We start from the raw sequence: 17,051 nt of genomic DNA, 5'->3' as shown, positions 1-17,051 counted from the left end.
GTGAGAACCATATTTTTTATTTGTTTTTAATTTATTTTTAGCATTCTATCTTTTATTATTGATGCTGCATAGGCAGCATCAATAGTAAAAAGTTGGTCACACTTGTCAAGCACTATGCTTGTGTGACCAACCTGTCAATCACTTTTCCAAGCGATGCTTCAAATTGCTTGTAAAGTGCAAGCATTCTGCAAGCTAAAAACGCTTGTGTTTTGCGGGAAAACGCATGCGTTTTACCCGCGGCAGGGAGTTGCAGAATGCTGCGGACATTTCCACAGCATTTCTGCAACGTGGGCACATAGCCTAAATGTTCTGAAGATAGTTTATTGTTATTTCCATGTGGTGTTGTTGACCCGCTATTTCCTGCACAGTTAATGCTTTGTGTTTTGCATTTGTATTTCTCATTGAAACTTGATACAATTTTATAGTTTCTAGTTCTTAGTCCTGATATTTCCGGCACAGTGTGTGTGCGTGTAATACTTGGGCACACATGTGGCAACTGTGTACCGCATCAGTACCACACAGATAGGCGCCAGGGAAGAAACCATACAGTAAGAGCTTTCCCCAGCGCCTAGTGCTGAACATGGCTTTCTTCCCCCTCTCCTGCTTTTCCGGGGAGAATGATAAGAGTTGTATTCAAGTGAGAACATAAAGGAAGGACAGAGGGCACCACTGTAGGTTAATTCAGGATCACCTATGGTATGCAGGGACAATATGCAAAAATCAAAGGAGAAAGATCTTTCCATGCAAAAAGGATCACCAAAATGAAATATACAAAATTATTTTATTAATGCAGACTACTTCCAGCGATTAAAAACAATTAAAAGTCAAACACATTACTGTACACACAGCTGCCAAAATAGGGTGATGAGCCCCGTCTTTACCCTGTCTTTGTTCCTGACCTTACTTGACCCATGCCACCATGCTTGTCCTGTGATCAGCACCATTGGCATCTCTGCATTCTAGGCATAGGTATTAATGCAATCATTTATTGGTTTATTGCACTACCAGCATCTTATAATTTGTTCACTTTGACCTTTATGTTTATATCATTATCTTGATTCAGGGCAACAAATATTACTACTCTTGTACTTGTGTTATCTATTTTTGGTGCTGTTGATATTTTGCAGAGACTTTTAGGTTAATAGCCACAGGGCAGTGCTAATATTGAGATCAATACCTTGCTGCTCATGGTGATTTAATTTGATTTGTATACTTGCCTTTTTTGGTTCACCATATCAGAACCTGCCATTTACTTACTTTTATACTTCCAATGCAGAATGATAGTCTGGGTCTCAAATCAAATATTGTGTATAGGCCATTTTACCGTACACTAACTGCTAGACGAGGCCCATCACCCTATTTTGGTGGTTGTGTGTACAGTCATGTGTTTGACTTATAATTGGTTTTTAATTGTTGCTAGTAGTCTGCATTAATATATTCATTTTGTACATTTCATTCTGGTGATCCTTTTTGTATAGCATGATCTTCTCCTTTGTTCTTTGCATTCAAGTGATAACAATGACAGCAGGCAGCAGCTGATGGGACTATCACTCCCATCAGCCGACGCCTGCTGCCGCTAATAACAGTGAGTGCAGGATCTGCTGATAGGAGTATTCATCACCCGCCACCTGTGCCATAAATAAAAAAAAAATAATAATAATTTGGTGTAGGTTCCCCTGTATTTTCTATAACCATCCAGGCAAAACTCACGGAGAAAATTTCTCACGGTGATCTGCTGTGAAGTCACTGAGCTTGGACTGCGGTGACCTCATCACTGACTTTTTCCTACGGTGCTGAGGTCACCGCAGTTCAACCCTGTTGAGAACGCAGCCTCAGTGACCAGAGGTAACCACGATGATGTCACCGCTGGTCACTGATGCTGCGCTTGCTTCTTGGCACCCTCCAGGTTGAAAACTATTTATCCTCCAGTCTACGTGGATTAAGGCGTGGGACAGAAAAACGGATAGGTGAGGGATATTGTTGTATTTTTATTTTAGTTTTATTACAGGAGACGAGAGATTCAGCGGAATTAGGCATTAGGTGAGTATAACTGTGTTTTGTTATTTTTAAATTTAAAAAGGAAAAGTGTGTTTAGTCTAATTTCTAATAAAGGACTTTATTCTGGCTGTGTCTTTATTTACCATGTAATTATATGATTAGCAATGGATAGGTGTCTTATAGACGCTTCTCCATTGCAAATCTGTGGGCTTGATGTCACTGGACAATACAAAGGTGACATCAAACCCACAAATATGAACCCCACTTGCCACCGCTCTAGGGCCAGTGCGAAGAGCCGGGCAAAGCGCCAGAATTGGCTCATCTAATAGATGCACCGTCTCTGGGTGGCTGCGGGCTGCTGTTTTTAGGATAGGGGAGTTAATATCCATGGCCCCTTACCAGCCTGAGAATGTCAGCTCCCAGTTGTCTGCTTTCGCAATTCTGGTTACCAAAAATGGGGGCGGGACTCCACATCATTTTAAAAAATTTTTTACATTTAAATAATTAAAAAAACAACAACTTGGGGACCCTTCTATTCTTCATAACCAGCTTTGCTGACAGCTGAAGGTTTCAGCCCCCAGCTGTGAGTTTTGCCTGGCTGGTTATAGAAAATACAGGATTTGGTTGTTTGTAAAATTTGCTCGGACAAAGGCATGTGTTGAAAAATAAGTGTTGAAGTACCGTAATACCTCCCTCCAGCAGTCTCATGCCCCTCATGCTGCAGCAATGACACCCCAGCACTGGGACTGCAGTCAATTACATGTATGATGTAATTACATGTAATTACATGTATGATGTATGATCTCTATGAAAGCACATATCTTCATGTTTCTCACATGGCTAAATGTTTTCTTTTTTTTTCTTCTTAATTAGGTAAAGCTGCTGGATCCAGTTTCAGTGCTTCTCTTCCAGCTGTGCAGATGACAGTCGAGCAGGTCTGTATTGCATGCTTTCCATTCAAAGCACTTGTCCCAAGATCATAACTTACCACCTTTGCACATATATATACATATATATTTAAGGGAAATATGTCTGAGCAGGAGGTAGGTAATATCCATGTGCATGTCACTTAACCTGATGCAGGTGAATGGATTTATTTTTCAGTTACTACATGGTAACAATACAAATATGTTGTATGATGCAGGCCCTGGTGGTGTATGGGGCGGGATGTCGAAGACCCCAGTGGTTTATGGGGTGAGACGAAGAAGGCTGAATGCAGATGGGCCCCAGTGGTTTATGGGGTGAGATGCGGAAGGCAAAATGCAGTCTTGGTGGTGTATGGGGAGGAATGTGGAGGGCAGGATGCAGACAGGCCCCAGTGGTAACATAGTAACATAGTTATTAAGGTTGAAGAAAGACTTTAAGTCAATCTAGTTCAACCCATAGCCTAACCTAACATGCCCTAACATGTTGATCCAGAGGAAGGCAAAAAAAACCCATGTGGCAAAGAGTAAGCTCCACATTGGGGAAAAAAAATTCCTTCCCGACTCCACATACGACAATCAGACTAGTTCCCTGGATCAACGCCCTATCAAGGAATCTAATATATATACCCTGTAACATTATACTTTTCAAGAAAGGCATCCAGTCCCCTCTTAAATTTAAGTAACGACTCACTCATTACAACATCATACGGCAGAGAGTTCCATAGTCTCACTGCTCTTACAGTAAAGAATCCGCGTCTGTTATTATGCTTAAACCTTCTTTCCTCCAGACGTAGAGGATGCCCCCTTGTCCCTGTCTCAGGTCTATGATTAAAAAGATCATCAGAAAGGTCTTTGTACTGTCCCCTCATATATTTATACATTAAAATAAGATCACCCCTTAGTCTTCGTTTTTCCAAACTAAATAGCCCCAAGTGTAAGAACCTATTTTGGTATTGCAGACCCCCCAGTCCTCTAATAACCTTGGTCGCTCTTCTCTGCACCCGCTCTAGTTCAGCTATGTCTTTCTTATACACCGGAGACCAGAACTGTGCGCAGTATTCTAAGTGTGGTCGAACTAGTGACTTGTATAGAGGTAAAATTATGTTCTCCTCATGAGCATCTATGCCTCTTTTAATGCATCCCATTATTTTATTTGCCTTTGTGGAAGCTGCCTGACACTGGCCACTGAATATGAGTTTGTCATCCACCCATACACCCAGGTGTTTTTCATTGACGGTTTTGCCCAGAGTTTTACAATTAAGCTCATAGTTATACATCTTATTACTTCTACCCAAGTCCATGACCTTACATTTATCCCCATTAAAGCTCATTTGCCATTTATCAGCTCAAACTTCTAGTTTACATAACTCTTCCTGTAATATAAAATTGTCCTCCTCGGTATTGATTACCCTGCAGAGTTTAGTGTCATGTGCAGATATTAAAATTCTACTCTGTATGCCCCCTACAAGGTCATTAATAAATATGTTAAAAAGAAGCGGGCCCAACACCGACCCCTGTGGTACCCCACTACTAACCGCGACCCAGTCCGAGTGTGCTCCATTAATAACCACCCTTTGTTTCCTATCCCTGTGCCAGCTCTTAACCCACTTACACATATTTTCCCTATCCCCATTATTCTCATTTTATGTATCAACCTTTTGTGTGGCTCCGTATCAAAAGTTTTTGTGTGGCAGGAGGGATGTGGAGGGCAGGATGCAGACAGGCCCCCGTGGTGTATGGGGAGGGATGTGGAGGGCAGGATGCAGACAGGCCCCCGTAGTGTATGGGGAGGGATGTGGAAGGCAGGATGCAGACAGGCCCCTGTGGTGTATGGGGAGGGATGTGGAGGGCAGGATGCAGACAGGCCCCAGTGGTGTATGGGGAGGGATGTGCAGGGCAGGATGCAGACAGGCCCCAGTGGTGTATGGGGAGGGATGTGGAGGGCAGGATGCAGACAGGCCCCAGTGGTGTATGGGGAGGGATGTGGAGGGCAGGATGCAGACAGGCCCCCGTGGTGTATGGGGAGGGATGTGGAGGGCAGGATGCAGACAGGCCCCAGTGGTGTATGGGGAGGGATGTGGAGGGCAGGATGCAGACAGGCCCCCGTGGTGTATGGGGAGGGATGTGCAGGACAGGATGCAGACAGGCCCCAGTGGTGTATGGGGAGGGATGTGGAGGGCAGGATGCAGACAGGCCCCAGTGGTGTATGGGGAGGGATGTGGAGGGTAGGATGCAGACAGGCCCCAGTGGTGTATGGGGAGAGATGTGGAGAGCAGGATGCAGACAGGCCCCCGTGGTGTATGGGGAGGGATAGGGATGTGGGGTTAGGATGCCTATTATTTCAGGCTGGTTTTCAGCTGTAATAGGAAGCTCCAGGTCCTGTTTATCAATTTATCATTAGGGATTTTTTATACGTATGTGTTTGTCATGTTATAGCCAGGAGGCTTAATAGATATTACTTTAATTAAAAGTTATGTTTTATTAATCTACCTACGCTATAGATTATACCGTTTTGTAGATACCGTATATACTCGAGTATAAGCCGAGATTTTCAGCCCAAATTTGTGGGCTGAAAGTGCCTCTCTCGGCTTATACTTGAGTCATGTTCGTCGGTGGGTGAGGGGGAGAGAGGACTGTCGCATACTCGCCTGCTCCTGCCGCTCCTAACGCTGTCCCAGCCTGTCCCATGGTCTCCCTCGCTGCAGCGCTTCCTCTATTCAGCGGTCACGTGGTGCCGCTCATTAAAGTAATGAATATGGACTCCACTCCCATAGAGGTGGAGCCGCATATTCATTACTGTAATGAGCGGTACCAGTGACCGCTCATTACAGGAAGAAGCTGCGTTACCATGGGACAGGCACTGACAGCTTCAGGAGCGCCGGGACCAGGTGAGTATTTCATATTCACCTGTCCACGTTCCATTCGCCGGGCGCCGCTCCATCTTCCTGTCCTCTTGCTGTGACTGTGCAGGTCAGAGGGCGCGATGACGTATTAGTGTGCGCGCCGCCCTCTGCCTGAACAGTCAGTGCGGAGAGACGGGACGCTGAGGAGCAGCGGGCAGCGACGAGAGGTGAGTATGTATTTTTTTTTTTTATTGCAGCAGCAGCAGCAGCATTACATGTGGCACAATGCTGTATGGAGCGTCTATGGGGCCATAAAGAACTGCATGGAGCATTATATGGGGCATCTATGGGGCCATAACTGCATGGAGCATTATATGGGGCATCTATGGGGCCATAACTGCATGGAGCATTATATGGGGCATCTATGGGGCCATAACTGTATGGAGCATTATATGGAGCATCTATGGGGCCATAACTGCATGGAGCATTATATGGGCATCTATGGGGCCATAACTGCATGGAGCATTATATGGGGCATCTATGGGGCCATAACTGTATGGAGCATTATATGGAGCATCTATGGGGCCATAACTGCATGGAGCATTATATGGGCATCTATGGGGCCATAACTGCATGGAGCATTATATGGGGCATCTATGGGGCCATAAAGAACTGTATGGACATGGAGCATCTTATGGGGCCATAATGAACTGTATGGAGCATTATATGGGGCTCCTGATTCAATATGGATATTCAAAAACACTTAACCTACTGATGTCTCTATTAATTTTACTTTTATTGGTATCTATTTTTATTTTTGACATATACCGGTAGCTGCTGCATTTTCCACCCCAGGCTTGTACTCGAGTCAATAAGTTTTCCCAGTTTTTTGTTGCAAAATTAGGGGGGTTGGCTTATACTTGGGTCGGCTTATACTCGAGTACGGTATATACAGTAATTTATCATTGGATGCTCCTTAAATTTATGCTTAGCATGTTTTCTGCGCTTTTGTGGTCGTAATGAAAAGTGAAAAATACAGACTTATTTCCTATCTTTCTTGTCGTTTTTTTGCCAATATTGAGGGGAAAATGTAAACATTAAGTGACATTTCTGGCAAAATAGAAAAGGCAAAAATTAACTTGAATATCTAAACAAGAAAATTGTTTAGAGCTGTTTAAAAGCACATGTACGATTAATCTCGAAGCTGTGCCTGGACAGAAAGGGGAGGGGTTGGACCAGTCATGAACTGGTTAATGAAGCAGTTGTGGAGGTTTGGCACTTGGTGACTAAAATGCACACATGTAGCAAGATGTTACTTTGGTGAGTGCAATAGTCAGAAAAATACAGTAGTTGGCAAAGAAAACACCTTTTTTTTTTTTTTTGCTGAAACTGATCTGCTACTTGTTTCTAAATAAATATACTGCCATTTTATAGATCTACCGTAATTATCATGGATATATTGTACTTTAATTTTTTTAAAACTTCCATTACGGTTGGGTTCATGAAATCAGATTTTTTCTTTTTTTGTGTAAACTGGATAAATAAGAGGTTGTTTTCTTGTTCTCTGATCTATGTTTTCACTTGTTTCATTTTAGTTGAAATCTGAATTTGATAAATTATTTGAAGATTTGAAAGAAGATGACAAAACACAAGAATTAGAGCCTGCAAAGGTGAATTTCTGTTTGTGAATTATCCATTTAGTACCCTTTTTGTTTCTCAAATGAAAAAGTAAAAAAATTGTACAGCTTCTCCTATCCATTACAAAATTAGTCATTGACTGCGATACCGAGTTGCACCTGCATATGTAGGATGTGCGAATATGTCTCACAGCCCTACTAAATAACACAACCGAACGCTTTGAGACAGTTTGGCGCCCTAGGACACATAATGGGTAAAAGACTGTTAATGAACATGGTTATGAAAAGTAGTGTATGTATTAAGTGTTCAACTAGAATTGCTCTTCAACTCTTCTCCCCCCTTTCTTCCCTCTGTGTCCTGCCGGTAAATATCCATGTTTAATTGTAAGATGTGAACTTCTCAGTGTTGAGTTTACTTATCGTTACTGATTGGGAAGCCCGGTGGCTCAGTGGTTAGCACTACGCCCTTGGGCTGAAGTCCTGGGTTCAAATCCCACCAAGGACAACATCTGCAAGGAGTTTGTATGTTCTCCCCGTGTTTGCTTGGGTTTCCTCCCATACTCCAAAGACATACTGATCGGGGACAGTGATGATAATGTGTGCAAACTGTAAAGCGCTGCTTAATATGTTAGCGCTATATAAAAATAAAGATGAGGTGATTATGAAGTCGAACTATGCAATATTATTTGCTAATATTTAGAATTTTATGATCTCACTCTGCAATTTCAGTTTTTAAAAAATGTGTGTGTATGTGTATATACAGTATATGTATGTGTGTGTGTGTGTATATATGTATGTATGTGTATGTATATATATATATATATATATATATATATATATATATATATATATATATATATATATATATATATATATATATAATATATATATATATATCCCTTCTCACTCACTGGGAGTTTGAGGATTCTGCGCAAGATCTCAGTTGTTTCCAGCTTTGTGCTTTTCTGGACAGAGAGTTCAGATGTTGTTTTGGGATCTGTTGTGGCCACTTTCCCAACTTAGGGGTCACTGCTCCAAGTGCTCCTCTCACCACTGGAATCACTGTTGCCTTCACCTTCCACATGTTCTCCTTTGAGGCCCTGGTATTTCTCCCGCTTCTCATATTCCTTCTTTCTGATGTTGCTGTCACTTGGCACTGCCACATCTTATTATCATTGCTGTCTTCTGATCCTTGTCTACTGTCACAATGTCTGGTTGGTTAGCCAACACCTGCTTATCCATCTGGATCTTGAAATCTCACAGGATTTTAGCCCTTTCACTCTCCACCACTTTCTCTGGGGTCTCCCACCTGGACTTAGGGGGACTTAGCCCATATGCTGTGCAGATGTTCCTATATACAATTCCCACCACTTGGTTGTGGCGTTCGGTATATGCTGTTCCTGCTTGCATCCTGCCACTGTAGATTCCTGCTTCTATGGATCTGGTACTTAATGCTTGCTCTTGTGCCGCTAAGATTAGTGCCTCTGTGCAGTCTCGGAGTCCCGCTTTCTTCAGCCATTGGTAGGATTTCTCCATGTTAGCCACCTCCTTTATATGTCAATGGTACATCCCATGCAGTGGCTTGTCTTGCCATGGCGCTTCAAGCCCCTGTTCTTCCTTTCACATCTGTTGTTGTTGCTGCCTTAGGCTGGCTTTTCAGGACCTGTCTTTACCCTTTCATGTCTGCACATCTGCTATGTGCCCTGCAGGTAATTCCACTCCATCAGTCTTGACTACCTTGCCTCTTTTTTACCAACAAGCTGTACTTCTCCAGTCCGAAAGACATCCCTATGTCTTCGCTGTAGATCCTTGTCAGGTGGATCAGTGAATTGATGTCTTGTTCATTTTTTGATATACAGCTTGATGTCATTCATGTTTGTGGCTGATGGTGCTTCTACTCTTGAACTTGTATCCATTGCCAGACTCTGTAATTATCTGACTGAAGGGGGTTGAAGCCTATGCAGAACAGCAATGGGGACCTTGGTATATGCCGCATTTGATGGTCACTTGTGCTAGTTGTCTTGAGTTGACTTCCATTGTTGTTCTCCATAGCCCCATTGAGTTTCTGAGGAAGGTTTTTAATTTCCTGTTGACATTGTACAGTAGAGAGCCAAGCATTCACAGATCCATGTGCGTGGCATTGAGTCATAGGCTTTCCTGTAGTCAGTCCAGGCTGTGCTGAGAATGGTCTGTCTGGAACTTGAGTGACATACTAGGAGCTATGATGCCTGACAGGAGTTTCCATGTTGTTGTAAGGCAGGTTATTGGACCTTACAACTGCCTTACAAGTTCATGTACCGCTGTTAATTTCTTGAGCCAGTAGGTGTGTATCATCATGGGTGGGCCAGGTGCTGTCCAGCTCTTCATGATCTTGACCCGCTGCTGGTTGCTGTTTCATTCTCAGATCTTGCAGCCACATTGCACTAGTGTTGTGTTTTTTCCCTTCTCCCATATGTTCCTGCAGTATTGTTCTGCTATTGGAGTTGTGCTGTTATTCTGTAGTAGTACACCTTAGATGGTTCTTTGGAGAACAGGGTATTTATCTTCTTGGTCTGTGCTGTGAGCCTTTGTGTAGCACTAGGGACTAGGGCTTCAGTTGGGGGTCAGGCCTTTGTACTTGTCCAGCTTGGTCTTAATCTTGATCTTTACACCCTTCTGTACATCTGTTAGTTGGCTGACTTCCCTTCATGTCACCTTGATTGGCTGCAATGCTCTCTAGTTGCAGGATTGGATCAGGATTTTCAGGGGGTTGCACATGTTGTTCTTCTCAACTTGTGATAATGGCTTTCTCTTTATGACATTGAAACGTTGGGTGGCTAGTTGTTTCTCAGTCAATGGACATGCAGGTCTTGTATCCATCCAGAGTTTCCTCATACGCTTCATATATCCTCTCTCATTTGGTCTGCCATTATAGTAGTATTTCATCAGATCCAGTTCCTCAACATATGACGTGGACCTTGTTAATCCGGGCGATTTCCGAGCCCGCGTGACTTTCTTCATGACACTGTCTCATGTTTATTGATGTAGGCACTATAGTGTAGTCTTGCCCAAGGACCACTACTGGTATATCATTTCCAATAAACAATTTGGACTCCAGTCTCTCATGTCGTAGGCTGTGCACTTAACCATTACAATATACCAGCCACTATATACAATATGCCTATATATAGGCATAGGCCAATCCTATATATAATGATATCATTATATAGATGATTGGCCTATGCATGGAAGACTTGGCACCCATATCCCATTTACTGTTTGCTAGTGCTGTTTTTTTTTTTTTTTTTAAATGGTCCACACATGAATGCCGACCCTGTGTTGTATGTGATTTTTTTTTTTTTTTTGGATGGAACCAAAGACTTTTATGGGTAATTTTAATTCATGACTTGGGTCATTCCTCCTTGTTTATTTTTGCAAATAAAGTGGTATTGAAACAGATCACTGACATGTAAATAGCACAATAGAATATAATGAATACATGTTTTACCCATGAAAAACCCCGAACACGTATGTTATTCATGGACGTCTGAATGAGGCCTAGGAAATAATTGTACGGATCTCACACTTCACTTGCCCTCAGTCTTGAATTTGCTTGTAGCACTCTCAGCTAGCGCTTGTTTCCTGTCGCTGGGTGGTTGAATTTTATTGAATTGCAGAAATTATCCCATGATCTTGATCTATAATCCAAAATGGGCATGCAAATTTTAGGGTCACGTTACTATTGCTGGCCTCCACTGCAAGGGTCACGATGGAAGGGTTCACTTGCTGGTGACAGCTTCACCTGTGTATCTCATTTCTGGGTTTTGTGTTGTTTGATATCTGTAATTTAAGAGCTTTCAAGGCATTAAATGTTGTCTGTGTTTGTTGGCTTTGCGCCCGTGCATGATATTGTTCCTGGGCACAGAAGAGAAGACGCAGTGAGTCCGGAGCATGTCCATCATGCCCGAAGGATCGTGACTGCAGCCTGTACAACCAGACTGCTTTTAGTGAAGAAATGGTCCCCTAGTTAGTTTTCCTATGCCAACCACAACATTAAAAGTTATTTTTGCTTCTATTGTCTCGAGTATCGGAGACATTAATTGGGAAACTTCATGCACAATGTAAATTTTACTGGGGCCGGTTTAGGTAAAGTGATATGTTAATGCTTATCACTTTATGATCACTGTAAGGTTCAGGGGCGTCTGGCGATGTCAGACACTCCGAATTTGGAATATAAGACGTGGGCATTTTTTTTTTTTTTTTGTCCTTCCAAAAAGGGTCTTGTTTTCTATAGAATGTAGTATACTATCTTTAAAGCATAAGAGAACTGAATGTAAGAAAGTTGACACAATGCCACTTTCGGCATCCTAATAAAATCGCTTTTCTTTTCTGTATAGGCCGTACAAACTGTGTTGCTTCCACATCAGAAGCAGGCGTTGGCATGGATGGTTTCACGAGAGAACAATAAAGAGCTGCCGCCTTTTTGGGAGCAGAGAAGCAACCTATACTACAACACTCTTACAAACTTTGCTGAGAAAGAAAGACCTGAAAGTGTCAGAGGAGGGATTTTGGCAGATGACATGGGCCTGGTATGTACGATATTCTTTAGTTCTGATTAATATGATTAGTAAGCATAATTTTATTAGTAATGTGCGGCCTAAATATTGCTGTTATCATACAAACTATACCTTTTGAAATTGTTGTTTAAATGAGACTTAGACAAACTCTGAGCTGCATCAAAGCAAAAAATGGTGAGCTTACCCTGTTTTGATAATGATGATGCTTTGTATCATTCTTAAAACCATAGGTGGCATATTCCACTGGTGAAAAACAGCAGTAGTAAGAAAAAAGGGAATATTGGCACATCCACTGGTAAAGTAATTAATCAATTTATTGTAGACATATTTAATAAAGTAATACCATATGGAAAGCAAAACTACCAGGGGATGTGCCAATAACCCCTTCTTTCCCACTTCTGAGCTGCATCTTGTACTGTTGCCACCCTTGCACTCTTTTCTCGCCTACATACTGCATGATTTAATGCAGAGGCTGCTGTGATCACAGGACCGGGTTTTCTACCTTTATTACCCTCGTGCCCTGTCTGAGCAAAGCCATGCATGGTAATATAGGCAAATAGATCAATGGCTGCACTCAATTTTACTGTGCTAAAGCAAGGAAATGTGCGATACATGAAATGTGAATAGCATAATGGCTTGTGAAATCTATGAAAAAACACATGAGATGCTTAGCACAAGATTTGGCCAAAAATTGTGAGCCCATCCACCAAACGTCAAGGTAATCTCAAATCGGATGGGTACCTGACCTGTCTGCCTAGTGTGAACACTTACCTCTGGCTAATAACATGCTAAAGCCTGCATTTATTGGAAGGTCAGAACCAACTGTGTTTGGATGTAATTAAAATCACAGCATGGTGAAGGGCGTGGCGTTCAAGTCAGAAAAAATAGTACATAGTAAATATAGGAAAACTGACTGAACAGCAATCTAGTCTGAACTGGTGCATAACCAAAAAGTCTTACATAGCAAATAGATCGATGGCTGCAATTTGAGATTACCTTGACGTTTGGTGGATGGGCTCACATTTTTTCTGACTTGAACGCCCCGCCCTTCACCATGCTGTGATTTTAATTAATCCAAACACAGTTGGTTCCGACTTCCTATAAAAGCAGGCTTTACCATGTTATTAGCCAGAGGTAAGTGTGCACACTAGGCAGTCAGCTCAGGTATCCATCCGATTTGAGATTACCTTGACGTTTGGTGGATGGGCTCACAACTTTTGGCCCAATCTTGTGCTAAGAATCTCATGTGTTTTTTCATGGATTTCACAAGCCATTAAGATATTCACATTTCATGTATCGCACATTTCTCGGTCTCCCATGACAGCACTACGGAGAGAGAGGGGATCCGCCCTTCAGGGACAGGAAACCTACAGATAAAAGGGCGGTACCTCTCCCTCGCATCAGTTGGTTTCCTGTCCCTGACAGGGAACCTCTCTTCGGACGGTACCTGCATGAAGACCGATGGACCGGGACCGGGCGGTCGAGTACCGGCAGCGAGGAGGCTCCTGCCGCGGCTTGTCCGGCTCCCGAAGCCGCCACCGCTGGGACCGAGGGGTCCTTCAGGGTGTGCGAGGGGAGAACGCCGCCAAATCAAACGAGGAGGGGCGCTGGATCACCGGAGCTCCTGCGCCGACGAGCGCACACTCCGGGTGCACAAAGATGGCCGCTGCTCCGGAAATGCGGCAGGACTTCCGGGTCATCGCCGCGCGCATGCGCGGTAATATCTTCTCCCTGGGAGCGCAGGAACCGGAAGTGCGGCAGACGCCGGGGGATTGGCGCCGGTTTCAAAAAGGGAGATTGTGCGCACATGGGAGTCGCACTTTCTCCCTGTAACCATGGAGGACAGCGATCCACAGGAGCTGCAGCCAGGACAGCAGCGCCGCACAAAGAGCACCAGAAGTGGATCCAGCAGCCGTTCCACACGGCGTAGCAGATCAGCTACGAAGACTGATACTCCGTCTCAAGCGCCTTCCTTAACAGGCCCGCCCCCTCCAGAACCGGTACCTGCCTCCATATCCGAGTGGTGAGTGACCTTCGTGAATGTACATATTTTATAATGGGGCTCCCTCTTCTCCCTTACTAGGGTAAGAAGAGCCTGGAGAAAAGGAAAAATAGGGTCTGCCCTACCTGTGACAAAGCTTTACCAGTAACCTGGGAGAAAAAGCTTTGCAAGTCATGCATCCAGAGCTTACTATGTGAGGAGACCCCCGACTTCGCCTCTGAACTTAAAAATGTAATCAGGTCTGAGGTTCAGAATGCCCTTCTATCCTCCAAAAAAGAGGTGAAGAGGGTGAAGGAGTCGGTACATTCCCATTCGGCCCGATCGTCATCCGAAAATGCTGATTCGGACGATTCAAAATCCCCCCTATCCTCTTCTGAGGAAGAGTCTGGCCGACATTGCTTCCCACTAGAAGAAGTGGATTCCTTAGTGAGAGCAGTTAGGGCTACTATGGGGGTAGAGGAACCCAAACCCGACAAAACGGCCCAAGATGTGATGTTTGGAGGTCTGGGACAAAAAAAGAGAAGGACTTTTCCCCTAAATCCTAATGTCCAAACATTAATTAAAAGAGAATGGGAGAAACCGGATAGAAGAAATTCCTCGGTACCCTCCCTTAAAAGAAAATATCCCTTCGAGGATGAGGCTTCCTCTTTCTGGGATAAGGCACCAAAACTAGATGTTGCAGTGGCCAAAGCCTCGAAAAAATTTGCGCTGCCATTCGAGGACATGGGTACCCTCAAAGACCCATTAGATAAAAAAGCGGACACTTTCCTCAAGGGAGCATGGGAATCAGCTGGGGGTAGCCTGAGACCTGCAGTTGCAGCTACTTGCACCTCAAGATCCCTTATGGTGTGGATCGACCAGCTGGAAAGTCAGATTAAAGACGGGTTACCCAGAAAACAATTGCTGGATTCATTCCCTGCAATGAGAGCAGCAGCAGCGTTCCTGGCGGACTCCTCGGCGGACTCTGTACGCCTAACATCTAAGGCCGCTGCTCTTTCCAACGCTGCCAGAAGAACCTTGTGGCTAAAGAGCTGGCCGGGGGATCTACAAACAAAATTAAAATTATGTTCTATCCCATGTGAGGGAAATTTTTTATTCGGAGAAACCCTGGATGACATTCTCCAAAAGGCGGGAGATAAGAAGAAGGGGTTTCCAAATCTGGGTCCGACTCCATTTAAACAGTCTTTTCGGAGCCGCAGATTTTTTCGCCGTAGACCCCCCAGAGAGCAGAATAAGTGGGAAGAAGGAAGGAGAAGGGATAGGGGTTACCTCTTTGGCAACACCTCCCGTGATAAAAAGTTCTCCAAATGACATTTACCCTCCGGTGGGAGGAAGGCTGACATCATTCCTTCCCGCCTGGGAAAAAATTTCCAACAACATCTGGATCTTAAATATCATACGGTATGGTCTAAAAATAGATTTTGTCTCTTTCCCTCCCCGGAATTATGTAACAACAAAAACAAGATCTTCGGCTGCAGAACAAACTGCATTAGAGGAGGAAATTATGTCCCTACTACAAAAATCTGTGATTCGGGAAATATCTCCTCAGGAGATAGGGGAAGGTTTTTTCTCCCCTCTATTTTTAGTACCAAAGCCCGACGGGTCCTTTCGGACAATCATAAATCTAAAAAACCTAAACAGATACGTCGTAAATTACAAATTCAAAATGGAGATGATAAGGTCCACTATAAAGATTCTCTTCCCGAACTGCTACATGGTCGCAATAGATCTAACCGACGCATACTATCATGTGCCCATCCACAATCAATCCCAAAAATTCCTCAGGATGGCAGTCTCCATAAAGGGCCAAATAAGGTTTTTTCAATACAAAGCTCTTCCATTCGGGATTTCAATAGCCCCACGTATATTTACGAAAATAATAGCGGAAATGATGGCCCACGTGAGGGAACAAGATATACTAATAGTCCCTTACCTGGACGACTTTCTTATCGCAAGCAACTCAGCACAAAGTTGCAGAGAAAAGAGAGACCAAGTGATGACCATCCTGACGGACTTGGGATGGCTTATAAACTTAAAAAAATCGAAATTGGAACCCTGTCAAGTACAAGAGTTCCTAGGACTGACATTGGACTCTCGGGTCCAAGAATGCCGGCTTCCGGGTCCCAAAAAAGACAACATATTGTCCATGATAGCGCGAACGTTACACAATCCCTCAATGACTCTAAGGAGAGCAATGTCGCTTCTGGGCTCTCTGTCCTCATGCCTACCAGCGATACCCTTTGCGCAATTCCATACAAGAGAGCTTCAGTGGCACATCCTGGAATGGCAATTGTTACTAAAAAACAAATTGGAAAGCCGGCTCACCCTAGATTCATCAGTTATTCATTCCCTTCTCTGGTGGGGAAAAGACCAAAACCTGTCAAAGGGAGTCCCTTGGGTACCAAACATCTCTCGGATAATAACAACCGATGCGAGCCCCAAAGGGTGGGGGGCCCACCTGGGGGACAAAATAGCCCAGGGAAATTGGTCAGATCAAATACTATTGGCATCCTCAAACCAAAAAGAACTTTGGGCGGTATATCATGCTCTTCTTTTTTTCCTAGCCGATATTCAGGGACACCATGTCCGAGTTCTTTCGGACAACAAAGTGACTGTAGCCTATATAAACCACCAGGGGGGAACAAGGTCTCGTTCACTGATGAGTTCTTCAGCCAAAATTATCAAACTGGCGGAAGAAAACTTACTATCCCTCTCGGCACTACACATCCAGGGTTCAAACAACGAAAGGGCAGATTACCTGAGCCGGACTCAGTTAAAACAAGGCGAGTGGTCCCTAAACCAATCCATCTACAATCAGATCACAAAAATGTGGGGGACACCAACAATAGACCTGTTCGCCAATTGCAAAAACAAAAAAGTAGGCAAATTTTGTTCTCTAAGCCCAGAAGGGAATCCTCAGGCTCTGGATGCTTTTCTGATTCCATGGACACACAAACTGACATACGCCTTTCCGCCAACCATTCTGATTCCAGCAGTCATTCGGAAAGTCAGAGAGGACAAAACAAAAATGATCCTGATTGCCCCATTCTGGCCAAAAAGAGCATGGTTTTCCTGGCTAAGGATACTAT

General features: G+C 43.8%; 1 protein-coding gene across 3 annotated transcripts in view; it reads left to right on the top strand.

Annotated features, from left to right (window-relative positions):
* The window catches only part of HLTF (helicase like transcription factor), a 136,274-nt gene that overhangs the window by 33,983 nt on the left and 85,240 nt on the right, over positions 1 to 17,051 (top strand). For all 3 annotated transcript variants that reach the window (XM_077290834.1, XM_077290835.1, XM_077290836.1), the window contains exons 5-7: positions 2,872 to 2,933; positions 7,363 to 7,437; positions 11,781 to 11,972. In XM_077290834.1, the coding sequence (XP_077146949.1) occupies positions 2,872 to 2,933; positions 7,363 to 7,437; positions 11,781 to 11,972 (329 nt within the window). The remainder of the gene's footprint in view (positions 1 to 2,871; positions 2,934 to 7,362; positions 7,438 to 11,780; positions 11,973 to 17,051) is intronic.

Source organism: Ranitomeya variabilis, chromosome 2 (genome assembly GCF_051348905.1).
Source record: "Ranitomeya variabilis isolate aRanVar5 chromosome 2, aRanVar5.hap1, whole genome shotgun sequence".
In the NCBI taxonomy this organism is placed as follows: domain Eukaryota; kingdom Metazoa; phylum Chordata; class Amphibia; order Anura; family Dendrobatidae; genus Ranitomeya; species Ranitomeya variabilis.
Note: the sequence above shows the minus strand (reverse complement) of the source record. Positions and strands in the feature narration are given on the sequence as shown.